Raw genomic sequence first — 12,698 nt, 5'->3', positions numbered from 1 at the left:
AGTCCTGGGATAGTGCACAAAGCTGATAAATGTAGGAAAGTATCCAGAGAGATGAATAAACTGTGAAATTAGTGCTAGTGCTAGTGCTAGTCATTTCACTAAAGAAATATGAATTAGGAGGTAAAAACTACAAAACAGCTATTCTACCTGACTCAGTTTGCTTTTACAGATGCTTTACTCCATACTTTCACTGACTGATTCCCCGGCTCACATTCACAAAACCTTTTTTCACCTCCCAGAAGAAGGCACTTTTCCCAAGGGTCATTTTCTTTGATATTGCCCTGTGCGTTTCCTGGAATTCTCCTGGTAATGCTGTTAAGTGTGCAGTAGTAGTAATGCATCGGACTGAGCACTATGTGGACATGAAGGAATTATGGTAATAGACTACACAGATGCAGAGGGAGGATGAATACCTCCTCTGGCGTTTACAGATTACCTCACTCGAATAAAACTCACCAAAAATGAGTTGTAAATAGTACAATTATGTAAATTAGCTTCCTTTAGTGAGCATGCCAGTGGACAGGGAAGGATTGTATAGCATGCAGCTGTTATACATTACACCAAACATGAACTATGGCTCCTCAAGAAATACAGGTTAGTATGTGCAAGATGGAAAACCAACAAAAATCTTGGTAATTTCCCATTTGTTATGTCACCTCAGCAGCACGGCAGCAATGAAAACCTCAATGAAAGTTAGAGGAGAATCTATTCTAACATATCAGCTCCTGTCTGGTCCTCCTGAAACCTTTGGGAGTGTTTATCTCAGACTTCATTGAACATATTCCTTTGCTATAAATCTCTTCAGGTCATTTGTCTCCATGTCACAAATCACCTCTGTCTGATTATCAAGTTAAAAGCTTGTCTCCTTGTACATCTTAAATGCCTTGCAGACAATCTGACGTCAGCTAAATATCTTTATCTTCTCTATCTTCTAATATTGATTATTAGAAGATACTAAGCTATTGTCCTTCATCTGGCATTCATTATTCATCAGCATCCTTTACTCCTAATGTGTGAGCTTGATTTGTAACATTCAGAGCCTCATTATACATCACAGTCTGTTAAACAGGCAGCCAATGTTAATCATCACATGCAACTGTGCAAGATAGAATATTCACTTATGAGATAGATGGATAGATGGATAGATAGATGGGTGGATAGATAGATAGATAGATAGATAGATAGATAGATAGATAGATAGATAGATAGATAAAAACATTTTTTCTTTTTCTATTTCTTGTTTTACCAGGATCAGGATTATATTCTTCTCTTTTGTCTCCATCTATTGGACTAGATTTGTAAGTACACTTTATAAAGCCTATCAGTCTCACTGTAATGCAGGGGCTTCTCTCACTTTAACTAATCATTTCCCTATCACCACCACAAATGTTATTGGATCTTTTGTATTTAGGAGACGGTAACAAACTGGGACATAAAATGTAATTTTACTAAAAGAACATTTATAATCAATCCACCTTGTAAAATGTTCACCTTTTTAAAAAATCGTTTTTGCTTAGTCTAAGAAATATTGCATTGCATATCCAGAGTTGCAACAAACATGCTCATCCTCAATGTCAGGAAAACAGAGAAGATGGTATTTAACCCCAAAATCCATTGGAGACGACTGGTGACCAGCAGGCATACACACTGACAACAAACTGGCATACGGTGGCCCTGAAGTGCCAAACACAGCAACATTAAGAAAACACCAAAGACTTTTCTTAATGTGTTTAATAAAACATTTTCTTTATGTCGTTGTGTTTGGCACTTCAGGGCCACCATAGGCATGGGAGAGTTCATGCAGCAAAGGTCTGCAACAGTTGCTACGCTCCCTTTGTAGGCTGAGCCAGCTGTCAAACACTGAAGGTGACTCTTTGCTCTCTACACGCAGAACACAATCTCAGCCCAGTGTGTGCATACCCACATAAACACACACACTCATATATAGCCTGTGGGGGTGGAACTGATTCAGAAACGTTTCTCTGTCATGCTTGAATTGTTTTGAAGTCGACGTGGTCATACAGTAAATCACAACAATTTTATTAGAGTGAAAAATCAATATAATAAAGTATCTGGCTTGATTTAAATGAGTCGACGACTGTTGTTTTATCAGTAGTAATGGCTTAAACTGCAAACTACTTTCTTGCATTCACACCATTTGAATTGAAATAACTTCAGTGTACACATTTATACTTTTATTGTAAATGTGGCTCCCTACAAAAAGTCACGTGATACAGAGGCAAAGAAAGTCAGGAGAAAACATCCAAAACATTTACAGTATATTTACTAAAAAGTGACATTTCAAAAAAAATCTAAATTAAGAAAATTACAACGTAATCATCTATAGAAATTACAAAAAAAAGGCAAGATTTTACTGGCAACAAATGCAGCAATAAAACAACACAATGGAATCAGGTGTGTCGTAACCAAAGCCTCCAATAAGAGACTGCTGTGCTGTTCAGGGTTTCTTAGAGGGCTTTGACTTGAGGCCTCTTCTCCCTCCATGTCTTTTAAGGTAGATAGAGACAAAGGTAGATAGAGTCAAGATAAAGCAGAGAGTAAATCATCTTTACACATGCTGAAATCAGGTCACCTGTCAAGAGGGAAGCTACCGCAGACAGAGTGCGATATAAAGTGAAATGAACAGCAGTACAGTATATAAAGACTAATTTATAACAGTATAAAACATCTCCATTTAGAAGCACTTGTGCACTTGGGAAAGTTGTATTTTAGTAATGACATTGTTACATTGATACTTGTGGGTTAGATAGTAGTTACACATCTTCCTCCTGTGTTATCATCATCTATGTCTTGCAAAAAATGAAATCCTACATCTTCTCAGTTTCTGACAGCTGATAGTAAAACGAGTGAAAGCCCGGGGACAGAATGTGTTTGTGTTAGTGGAAAGCTACTGTAGCTAAGAGTTTCTGGAATTCCTGATGTTTCTGCAGGACACAGATATTACTGTAATACTTCCATTCTGGTCCACGATACCATCGGCCCTGTTAACTGCTAAGTGTTGACAAAGGCTTTATTTACTAACCAGCGCTGCTAACCTGCCTCTCCCTCCTCTCCCTCCTCTCCCTCCTCACCTCCTCCCTTTATCTCCCTCTCTCCCCAAGCTTCCATTCTCGCCTCCTCATCGCTCTCTGTGCTCCACTTCTTCTGTATTACTCTCTATTACTTCCACAAATAAACCTGATGTTTTCATAACACCGAAATTGGCTTCCCCCGTCCCTCTCTTGGCTCGGCAGTGTTTCCTAACAGGGGTGTATGTTACAGGCCCGGATCTCCTTCCTGTCCTTACAGCCGCCCTTAGCTCTTTTCTTCACCAACATGAATTGTTCCTGGATCCCTCCGCCGCATGGTTTGGTGCAGTCGGTCCAACCACTCCAGGGATGCATCCGGCAACCTTTTGGGTCGGACATGCAAAGTTAAAAAACAAGGAAACCATTTGCAGCTGAAATACTATCAATAGTGTATTGACATAATAAATACTAACCTGTTTTATTTGAGTATTTAACTTCCTCTAACTTCACTAACCTGGCTGTTTTTCCACCGCAGCGTCTTTACCCTGTTTTCCCCTTCTCCTCCTCTTTCCGCCTCCTCTCTCCTCTTTTGTTTTTGTCCGGCACTTCCTGATCTTACATTTCTTCCTCTGGATGGTCTCAGGACAAGCGCTGCCCCCAAGCTCTGGCTCCAGTTTAACCATGCGCGTCCGAATGGTGTGACCTTTGCCACATGACTTGTTGCACTCGGACCACTCTGACCAATCAGACACCATACAGTCGACGGCTAGATGAGAGAGACAAAAAGGGACAAGCAGGAATGGTATGAGATGAGGAGAGACTGGGTGACAGAAAGAGAACCAACACAGGGCAGCAAACTTATACTTTTTCCTGTACATGAACCGCTCTGGGTGGTTTAAACTATTTTGCTTCTGCTACTGCTCCTAATCCATGCAGTGTCTTCATACTTAACGATTTTGGATTACTCAGGGAAGCACTCAAACTTTTAATTAACTACACAATGCAAAAGTAGCGTTCCTAGTTTTAGTAGTAGCTTTTCCAACAATGAACTTAGAGGCATGTAGAAGTAACACATGCAGCATAACTTAGCCTCGGCTAATGTGTAAGAAACTGTAGCATATCCATGTATTGATTGACCAAAGTGTGACCTCAAGGCTTGTACAGAATTATCATCCCTTAGAAAGTTAAGAAGTCCTAAGAAACTAAGACATATGACACATTGTGGCTCACTTACGGCACTCGGGCAGCATGCACTTCTCCGTCTGCTCCAGCTCCTCTGTGCACTCTGCAGGATCGGACTTCAGCATCCTCTGACGTGTCCGCATGCCGCGTCCGCATGTCACACTGCACTCGCTCCAGTCAGACCACGGAGACAGCATACATGGGATGGTATCTCCAAACACACAACGTACACAGGAACGTAAGCACAAAGGAAACACAAAGGAATAAAAGGCCCGCAAGAGATTCCTACTCACGACATTCCGGCATCATGCATTTCTCCACTTCAGCCACCTCAGCCCTACACATGGATCCGTCTATAGGAGGCATCTTCACCATGCGCTCGCGTCTCTTCATGCCCAGCCCACAGGTGACGCTGCAGGGGTCCCACTCCGCCCACTCAGTCACCACACAGCTACTGGGAGCTGGGACAGTAAAACAATATCAGCCTCACTCTGCATTACAGGTCACAGCAATCAAACTACATGTCACCTTTTTTTTTGGGACTGATTTGAAATAAGCTGTTAATCCCCGAAAAAACAGACATGTTTTTGATTTGCTGTAGGAGGATTTCTTTGCAGTTCCCACTCTCTGGGAGCGTAGCTGTCAATCAGCCGCTCCACAGCAGAGCACACATTCAAAGGATAATGCAAATCATTAACTTACAACGCCCACATAACATCTGTGGATAATGCATCATCCTTGTACACAGATAACAGATATTTGTGTTTGCTGGTAGCCTCAATATTTCAGATAACATTGGTAGTTGCACCAGAGTCCTGGTCTCGGTCCTGCCGCTGCCACTTCAGCAGTCACTTTGTTTTATTATGAGCCCACGGCGCCGTATGTGTGTTATCAAAGGCCGGGGCTTGAATTGTTGTACATCTTCAGAGCTCAGTGATTTAATTACAGCACCAGGATCAGGTGCAGCCAGGATTCCATTTCCTCACGGTGCCACACACCATTACCAAGTCGTGGCCACAAGATAATTAGCAGAGGGAGCCATCTGTATATAGATCAATGCAACTCAGATCATAACCTATAAGTCATTACACAAAGTCAACTCATTCATCAGATGCACATGTATTACAGAACAGCGTTAAGAAGGACTCACAGCATTCCTCGTTGACGACACACTTCTCCGTCTCCTCTGTGTTGAGCTGGCAGAGGGAGCCGTCTTCAGGATACTGTTTGACGTAACGCTCTCTGGACCTCATCCCCATGCCACAGGACACACTGCAGGCTGACCAGCTGATCCACTCTGACATCATACACGTCGATTGCTCTGTTCACAGGAGCCAAAAATGAAGAAGAGATGATTTCTTTCATAGATACATGCTTCTTAACAGTTCCAGCCATAGTTGAAATGCTAATTACGTGACAACAGACCGTGTTAATACATTTGATCACTAATGATGACTTCACTTTGAGCATCCTCGCATGGATTTTCCTTTCACTCAGTGCGATTTGCCTCTTCATCTTTCTCTGCAAACTGAAATAGCATTGCTTCCTGGAAGTGGCCTAACAAAGCCAACTAAGTGAGTCATTAATAAAAAGTTAGAGGTATCTCCAGCTCAGATGAGGCGGCTGGAGAGTGCTTCTTAGGAATATTAATCTCCTTCCACACCAACCCCATCGCGCCACGGTGTCTAAACCCCGCGATTATCAATCTCCCACCTTACAATAAAGGAGTGCTTAATGAAAACAAAGTAGAGGTGTTCAGGAACAAAATGAGGAGCAGTGAAGGGTGGGGATGTATGAGAGCAAAACACTTGGCTTCACTCATTTATTGACAGAGCGGAAGAAAGTGAGGAGAGGCAGAGATAGACTGTCTGAACTGCCTGGCAACATTTCCATTCGGACAACTTTAAAGGAAACTAGACAAAGGTGAAGTTGTTGGGTTGGGACTGAGGGTGATTAGGCAACTAGATAGGCACTCTTTAGGACTCATACCTCTGCCAGGGTTGAAAGTACAATATTTGCCTTGTTCTAAAAATGTTCCTCCTCATTTCAGCATTGTAACTACATCAGGAAGGATTACAGTGTTTTTCTCTGGTTGTTGCTGTTTGGATTTAGGTCAGTCGAACAGGAATTGGTAATGTTACAATGTGGACTGTACCATTTGCAGCACACACTACATTCATGGGGAGAAAGTAATCAGAGAATACTTGCAGGCTTTCAAATCCACCAGTATAACCAGAGTTGATGGTGTGTGTGTGTGTTTACCCTCTATACTGCATCCCGGTCCCATGCAGGTCTGAAAATCTTGAGTGTGTGGGCACGACACACTGAGGTCCAACTGGGCCTTAAGCATCCTCTGCCTCATCCTCCGGCCTTTCTCACACGTGGCGCTGCTACACGCTGACCAGGGAGACCAGCCAGAGTAGATGCATGTTTCCGGCGTGTCGTCTGTGGGAGGAAGTAAGAACGGTGGTGAGGGGCGGCACATCGCACATGATTTTGTAAACAAGGGGCACATTTTGCTGTTTGTTCTGTTAAGGGAGCCTTGTAAAGATGAGAACGTAGCGTGACTTATTACAGCCGCTCATTACAGCCTATACATTGACAAACCTGGTATATACATTTTTCCTAATAAGTTAATTAATTCAAATTAGCAGCTTAGACGGAAGTGACGGATGGGGGAAGGATGTAAAGGTGACAGCTTCCCTCACATTGATTATTTAAACTCTGTAATCAAAGCAGGTTATTACAAGTAATGGAAAACAAGAGGCCAAAGTGACAGGAAGGAGGGAGAAGAGGAATGAGAGTGGAGGGAATAGGAGAAGTGTGATTTGTCCAAGTATCACATCATATCCATAGCATATGTAAAGAAGACTGAATGCTAATTATCTCTAGAGCATATAGCGAGAGAATTCTGAATGAATGCACTTCTCTAGGATGACATGTAAATGGAGAGGAAGTAAAGAAGGTCCATGTCCTCACACTGAGGGGGAATGAGAGGGAGTGGACAAGTGGAGAACCGAGAAGAGGTAAAGGGAGGAAGGAAAGAAGGAAATGGTTTATGACAGAATATGGGGGACATTCTGGACAGGAATTCTGCACGATGGGCAAAATCCCCTTACTGAAGTTTTCTTCATAATGGACAGAAATCACCACACCAATCATGTCAGACCCCAGGCTGTCCAGCTCAGCTTTGTCTGCTTGTTAACAAAGGCTCATGGTGGAGAAAAGCTGCCCTGTAACTCAGCCTGTCCTGTCACGGTCACGGTCCATGAGCTATTGAAACCACACACACACACACACACACACACACACGTCTCTTGAAGATACAGCTGAAACCTGTCACTTTGGCTCAGTCAGGACCTGCCTACAGATGGCAATGTGGAACCGCAAGTTTCTGTTATTCAGCCATGCAGCTTTTGTCAACTCAGCTTTAGTCAGACTGTTAAAGGCAGAAACGTATTCAGTGTGTGTGTGTGTGTGTGTGTGTGTGTGTGTGTGTGTGTGTGTGTGTGTGTGTGTGTGTGTGTGTGTGTGTGTGTGTGTACCTGCATTTACCATACCTTCCTCCTTCTCCTCGTGTCCAATGTCAGCTACGATGTCGTCTACAGTGTCTGGCACCACATTACACTGCTCCCCCTGGGAATATGAGGAAAACACACACAGTACTTTATCTACATCACCAAAACAGTACACACAGATTTGTACCCTATCAAACACTCAATGATATTGTACCTTCCTCGCGATGCGTTCCACCACCACCCGGGCCACAGCAGCAACGGCTCCTCCCTCTGGGTCATAGAATGGGCTCTGAGGATGGTCCAAGCTGGTCAAGGGGCGAATCTTCTCCTGTGGGTTGGTGGGCTTGTTTGGAGACTAAAAGAGTGAGCATGCAAGGAAACAAGATGGAAAAGGTCTAGAAGTTAAGTTCATATAATTGAATCTGCAGCAATTTTACTGTCAATAACATTTGTAAGCTAAATGAGAGAGTTGTCTGCTTACTGAACATGTTGAATCTGTGTTTCAGTGCAAATGGAGTATAAAGGTGATTGGGCTCTGAAGTCTGAAGATCAGGTCAAATTATAAGGGGAATTATCCCCTTTTCCAACATTATCATAATGCTAATCATGCTCTTGGTATTAGAATGGTAGGAAACACCTGCTCTGGAACATTAGGTTTGGAATATGCATAAGGGAAGAGAGTCTGCATGCAGATTGTTCAGTCCATGTGGGCTCATGAGACACTAATCACACTGATTGAGTAATGTAACGGAACTCATCTCAAATATACAGAGAAATGAAACTATGACAGCATTGTTTCAAAAAAATAACAAGCATACTCCGAACAGAATACTTTGTCTCTGCAACAAAGAAGGTTCTTCAAACACAGAACAGAAGGTTTCTGCCCTGGTGGAGGACATTCTGCGAAGAAATCATGACATCATTGCATCATAAAGAACCATAAGGCATGAAATTAACTTTTTTAAATCATCCCACACTGTAGCATCAAACACACTAGTTTAAATATTTAATTGTAATGCAGCTGAGATCTTTGGATTAAGTTTAATTCACTAAACATTTGGTTCTGGGCAACATGTTCTGGAGAATACCATGTCTCTATAATGGTTGTTGTGTTATTTTATATCCAATAAACAAATGAGGTGAGCTAGGTAAGTGACATACTAAGAGAAGAGACTTGAAGGTTAAGACTCGAGGGTTGCTTGTGACCTGCACTGCTATTTTGATGTTCCTCCTTTAGACCTGGCAACACTTCTTTGCACTAACAGCACAAATTAGAACTAACCAAGAAAATCAGGATATAATACCTCATATGTTACTCCACTGTCTGTGCCAGCATCCCAGGGTATGAGATCAGTCACCAGCCTCTGGACCCAGCCACACTCCTTGGTGCAGAGGTCCTCTCCTGACAAGCCAACGTTCCAGTCAGGGCTGGGTCCTAACATGGTGAGGAAGGACATTAGGTGGCGTGTTCGGTCCACTGAGAACTCTGCTGATGGAGCCGCTCGCCTGGTGACATGAAGGGAAATGTTCGGATGTAAAGACTGAAAAGGCAAACGAGAGTAAGACACAACATACACTGAGGGGACAGTGTCCTTACTCCTGGGTTTGAATCTGGGTTTTTTAGATTAAGTTGATCTGTTACAAAGTGTTAGCATTAGCAATATGACAGAGTGGTGGCCTAAAGATTACTGTGTAAGGCTCCAGCACATGATAAGTGGGAGTAAGGAAGAAGTAGACATGTGACACTATGCAGGAGATGGCTATGTTCAACAAGAAGTGCAAATCATTATCATCAGCAACATTGAGCTTTTCGTCTGGTTGAGGCAACAGAATGCATGGAGGCCACGCAGACAATAGTTTGTTGTCTTTAATCATTCCTGACACTTCATCACCCTTGGTTGGACTAAAATGCTTTTCAAGTCGAGTTCAATTGCTCAAGTCAACCACAAGTTGATGCAATAGATGAATTATTTTTCTGTTGCAATCATTAAATTGAACACACTATGGCGCTGTGGCCCAAAATCTTGTTAAGATGCAATTCTTGGTTTGATCACTAGATGGTGCCAAAGAAACTATCATTTTTCTCAACAGTTGGGGGGTGCGAGTTTGTTTTAACTTCCCCTGAACGGCCCTCAAGGCTTATCTTCATTTTCTTCTTCTGTATTGCACAGGCTTCCAAACAAGTGGATTCAGCCACGGCCACTCTTTCCAACAAAACAGATTTCTACAGTAGGTTTCCAACAATATTCAACAAGAGACTGAGCTGTATTTATGAATTATTGCGCCTTATAGCTTCAGTTCAGCGCCCAGCTCTTCACAAATGAACAGGCAACAGCATGCGCTTTTAAGAGCCACGCTTTTACAAGATTGTTACTACAGTGACCAACCCACGTGGAGAAAACCTCTCACTGTTCAACACAGCTGTTTTGGTTCAGGTAGTTAATCTGACCACCAAACGCAAGAAGGGCCGAGTTTATCAACACTTTCTGGAATGTTGCAGCAAAGGGAAGTGAAAACTCGGCCACAACACAGAGCCTTTACAATGTCAGGGCTTCAACGCTGCTGCATGCACAATAAATCAGCACTGAAGCTGTAACACACACATTTACTGGGCAGCTGACGCCACAACATTAGATTCATTCAAGTTTTTCTTAATTTGCAGCCTGTACATCCGTCTGTGTAGAAAATGAAACCTTGATATTTCTCTTTTTATATACACTGTTTATATTTCATGGTGTAACATTGGGTCTCTTACAGACTACAAGGTGAAAGTAAACTAATGTACATGATAAAAAGTTTGATATTAACAATGTCACAACCCTTGTCACATTAACAAGGCAACATATTAGAACAGTCTCACATCTTTGCAGGCAAGATTGAAACAAAACAAGCTCATATTTTATACCCATGTGTCACTGTGTGCATGAGGGGCCGGGTTTGCAACTTCTCATTAGTAAGAATAATAGCGCTGCATTCTGTACAGTACAATGTAAATGACAGAGAATGAGAGAATGATAGAGGGCGTAATTACAGAGATGTTTGGAGAAAGATATGTTGATGTATGTGTGTTTTTCAGTTGAGGGCTAGAATTGGGATATGTTTCTAATCGCATTCAAACTAATTGAGAGGCCCAGGACTTGCCAGAACATCCATACATATTGGTTCAGCATTGAATGGCAGCATATAGGAGTGACAAGGTTTCCACCAGTTAGTAACATGCAGTAGAAGTCTTTAAGGGTTGGTGCTACTTGGTCCCTGAGAACTTGGACCTGATCTGGAACCTGAGTTAGGTCTGATTGGGTGCAGTTGGGATGAGACAGGGAGGGCCAGAGCTTTATACATGAGACAATGCAGTGCAAATTGTGGTTCAATGAAAGAATCAATGTGCATTTGCAGTTTTTGTAAAATGTCTCATTTACTAGGGTTGCAGTCAATTACACAATCAGCTAATGGGCATGTGAATGAGAGGTAATGTAATGTTGCTAGGAGCTTCACTGTTGCCGGGATGGAACGGGAACGTTGTGTGGGAGGTTCTAAGTCCTCTTTTAGTTCTTCCAGTAGAGTTATTAATGTATTACAGCTTAATCTCTACCTTCGGCGTTTTCTTGTGTCATTCTTGTTACAAAGATTCTCTCAGCGTGTCTTTGAGGCCTTTACTGTATCTATGTTACCGTCTGGCTACACACACACTTACTAGTTCTCACCTGCTCTTTAGAGGCAGAGAAATTTCATCCGCATCCAGTGCCCATGTGTTTGAACCTTAATATGAATGTTTATTTTAGAGAAAGCTCAAAAGGCTTCCTACATCTGGCCCAGAGTGTGAAGTGCAAGAAAAGAAATGGATGTGTTCTTGGTCATACTCACAGGTTGAGAGGCTGCCACGCTGGCCACTGAGCCTTTGTTTTAATTACTGTCAGGACTTCCTCTCCCTGAGGAGAGTGAGACACACACACAGAGCGAGAGAGCGAGACAAGAGAGTGAGAGTGAGGGAGAGCGAGACACAGAGAGAGCGAGAGAAAGCAAAAGCGAGTGTGAAAGCAAGAGAGAGAGAGAGAGACAATTTGTTACTAAATCAATGAACATTAAAGGAGGGAAAAACTTTGAAAAATAGGGCCAGAATTAACAGATCAACATGTCTATGGGTGAGTACTCTCATTGACGAACAGGGATGAGCTACTTTCGGAGGACTTAAGAGCCTGGACAAAGTGTTTCTCCTATCAGGACAAAATGGCTCTGTGCTGCTTTATAATGACCTTCTGTCAGCCTTTTGTCGAAGGGAACCTCGGTCCGCACTCACCGCATAGCACCGGCCACCTTTCAGTCTCTCCGTGGCATTATGGTCACTTTCTGCACTACGCAACCCCATTATCCGTCATAATGCCAGGGATGTCATTATTCAGCAAAAAGAGTGAAAGCAAATAATGGATTCGCTGCAGCAGACGAGCTGATTAGAAATTAATTGTCAAAATATGCCCTTTCTGATTTTCGACAAGTTTTCTATGCTTTCCTTCATATTTTGTCCTTCTCTTTATATACACACACACACACACACAAACACACACACACACACACGCACACACGCACACACACACAGAGTCTATGCTTATTCACACCCACAGACACAATTGAATGGACACAATTGCGTTTTGAATGGGCCAGAGAAAGTCATTTTTCTGGCTCAGCAATTGTGCATGTGTCTGTTAGTGTGTGTTTCTACTGTGTTTGTCTGTGTGTATGACAGACAGATGGACACACAGACATATAGACAAGTTGAAAGACAGAAACATGCAATGAATCACAGACACTTAATCACTAGGGTTACTAATTGAGGGTAATACAGTTTTCATTACTTCTACACAACTGCCAGCCTGTTCATTCAGCTACTTTGACCACAAGGGGTTAACGAATGATACTAAAGAACATAAAACGAATGAGCGCTGTTACAACACAAGAAAGAGGCAGCAACATA

At 42.5% G+C, this 12,698-nt stretch overlaps 1 protein-coding gene across 3 annotated transcripts in view; it reads right to left on the bottom strand.

Moving 5' to 3' along the window:
* Positions 1–2,180: 2,180 nt before the first annotated feature.
* The window catches only part of spon1b (spondin 1b), a 41,137-nt gene continuing 30,619 nt past the window's right edge, over positions 2,181–12,698 (bottom strand). Inside the window, exons 7-17 of one of the 3 annotated variants that reach the window (XR_012961016.1) lie at positions 11,594–11,658; positions 9,034–9,235; positions 7,944–8,084; positions 7,757–7,847; positions 6,474–6,656; positions 5,362–5,532; positions 4,505–4,672; positions 4,264–4,422; positions 3,544–3,795; positions 3,124–3,412; positions 2,181–3,060 (exon numbers count right to left, since the gene is read on the bottom strand). Coding sequence is in view for 2 of the 3 variants with exons in the window: in XM_076142381.1 (XP_075998496.1) it covers positions 3,261–3,412; positions 3,544–3,795; positions 4,264–4,422; positions 4,505–4,672; positions 5,362–5,532; positions 6,474–6,656; positions 7,757–7,847; positions 7,944–8,084; positions 9,034–9,235; positions 11,594–11,658 (1,584 nt within the window). In the remaining variant the exon portion in view is untranslated. Of the gene's footprint in view, positions 3,413–3,543; positions 3,796–4,263; positions 4,423–4,504; positions 4,673–5,361; positions 5,533–6,473; positions 6,657–7,756; positions 7,848–7,943; positions 8,085–9,033; positions 9,236–11,593; positions 11,659–12,698 lie in introns of all 3 variants that reach the window. The other 2 variants (XM_076142381.1, XM_076142382.1) reach the window with 2 other exon arrangements.

The sequence above is a fragment of the Genypterus blacodes genome, unplaced genomic scaffold (assembly GCF_046128005.1).
Source record: "Genypterus blacodes isolate CSIRO-AG114 ecotype Tasmania unplaced genomic scaffold, CSIRO-AGI_Gbla_v1 ptg000021l_1, whole genome shotgun sequence".
In the NCBI taxonomy this organism is placed as follows: domain Eukaryota; kingdom Metazoa; phylum Chordata; class Actinopteri; order Ophidiiformes; family Ophidiidae; genus Genypterus; species Genypterus blacodes.
The sequence above is the reverse complement of the archived record's forward strand: the minus strand, read 5'-3'. Positions and strand labels throughout refer to the sequence as shown.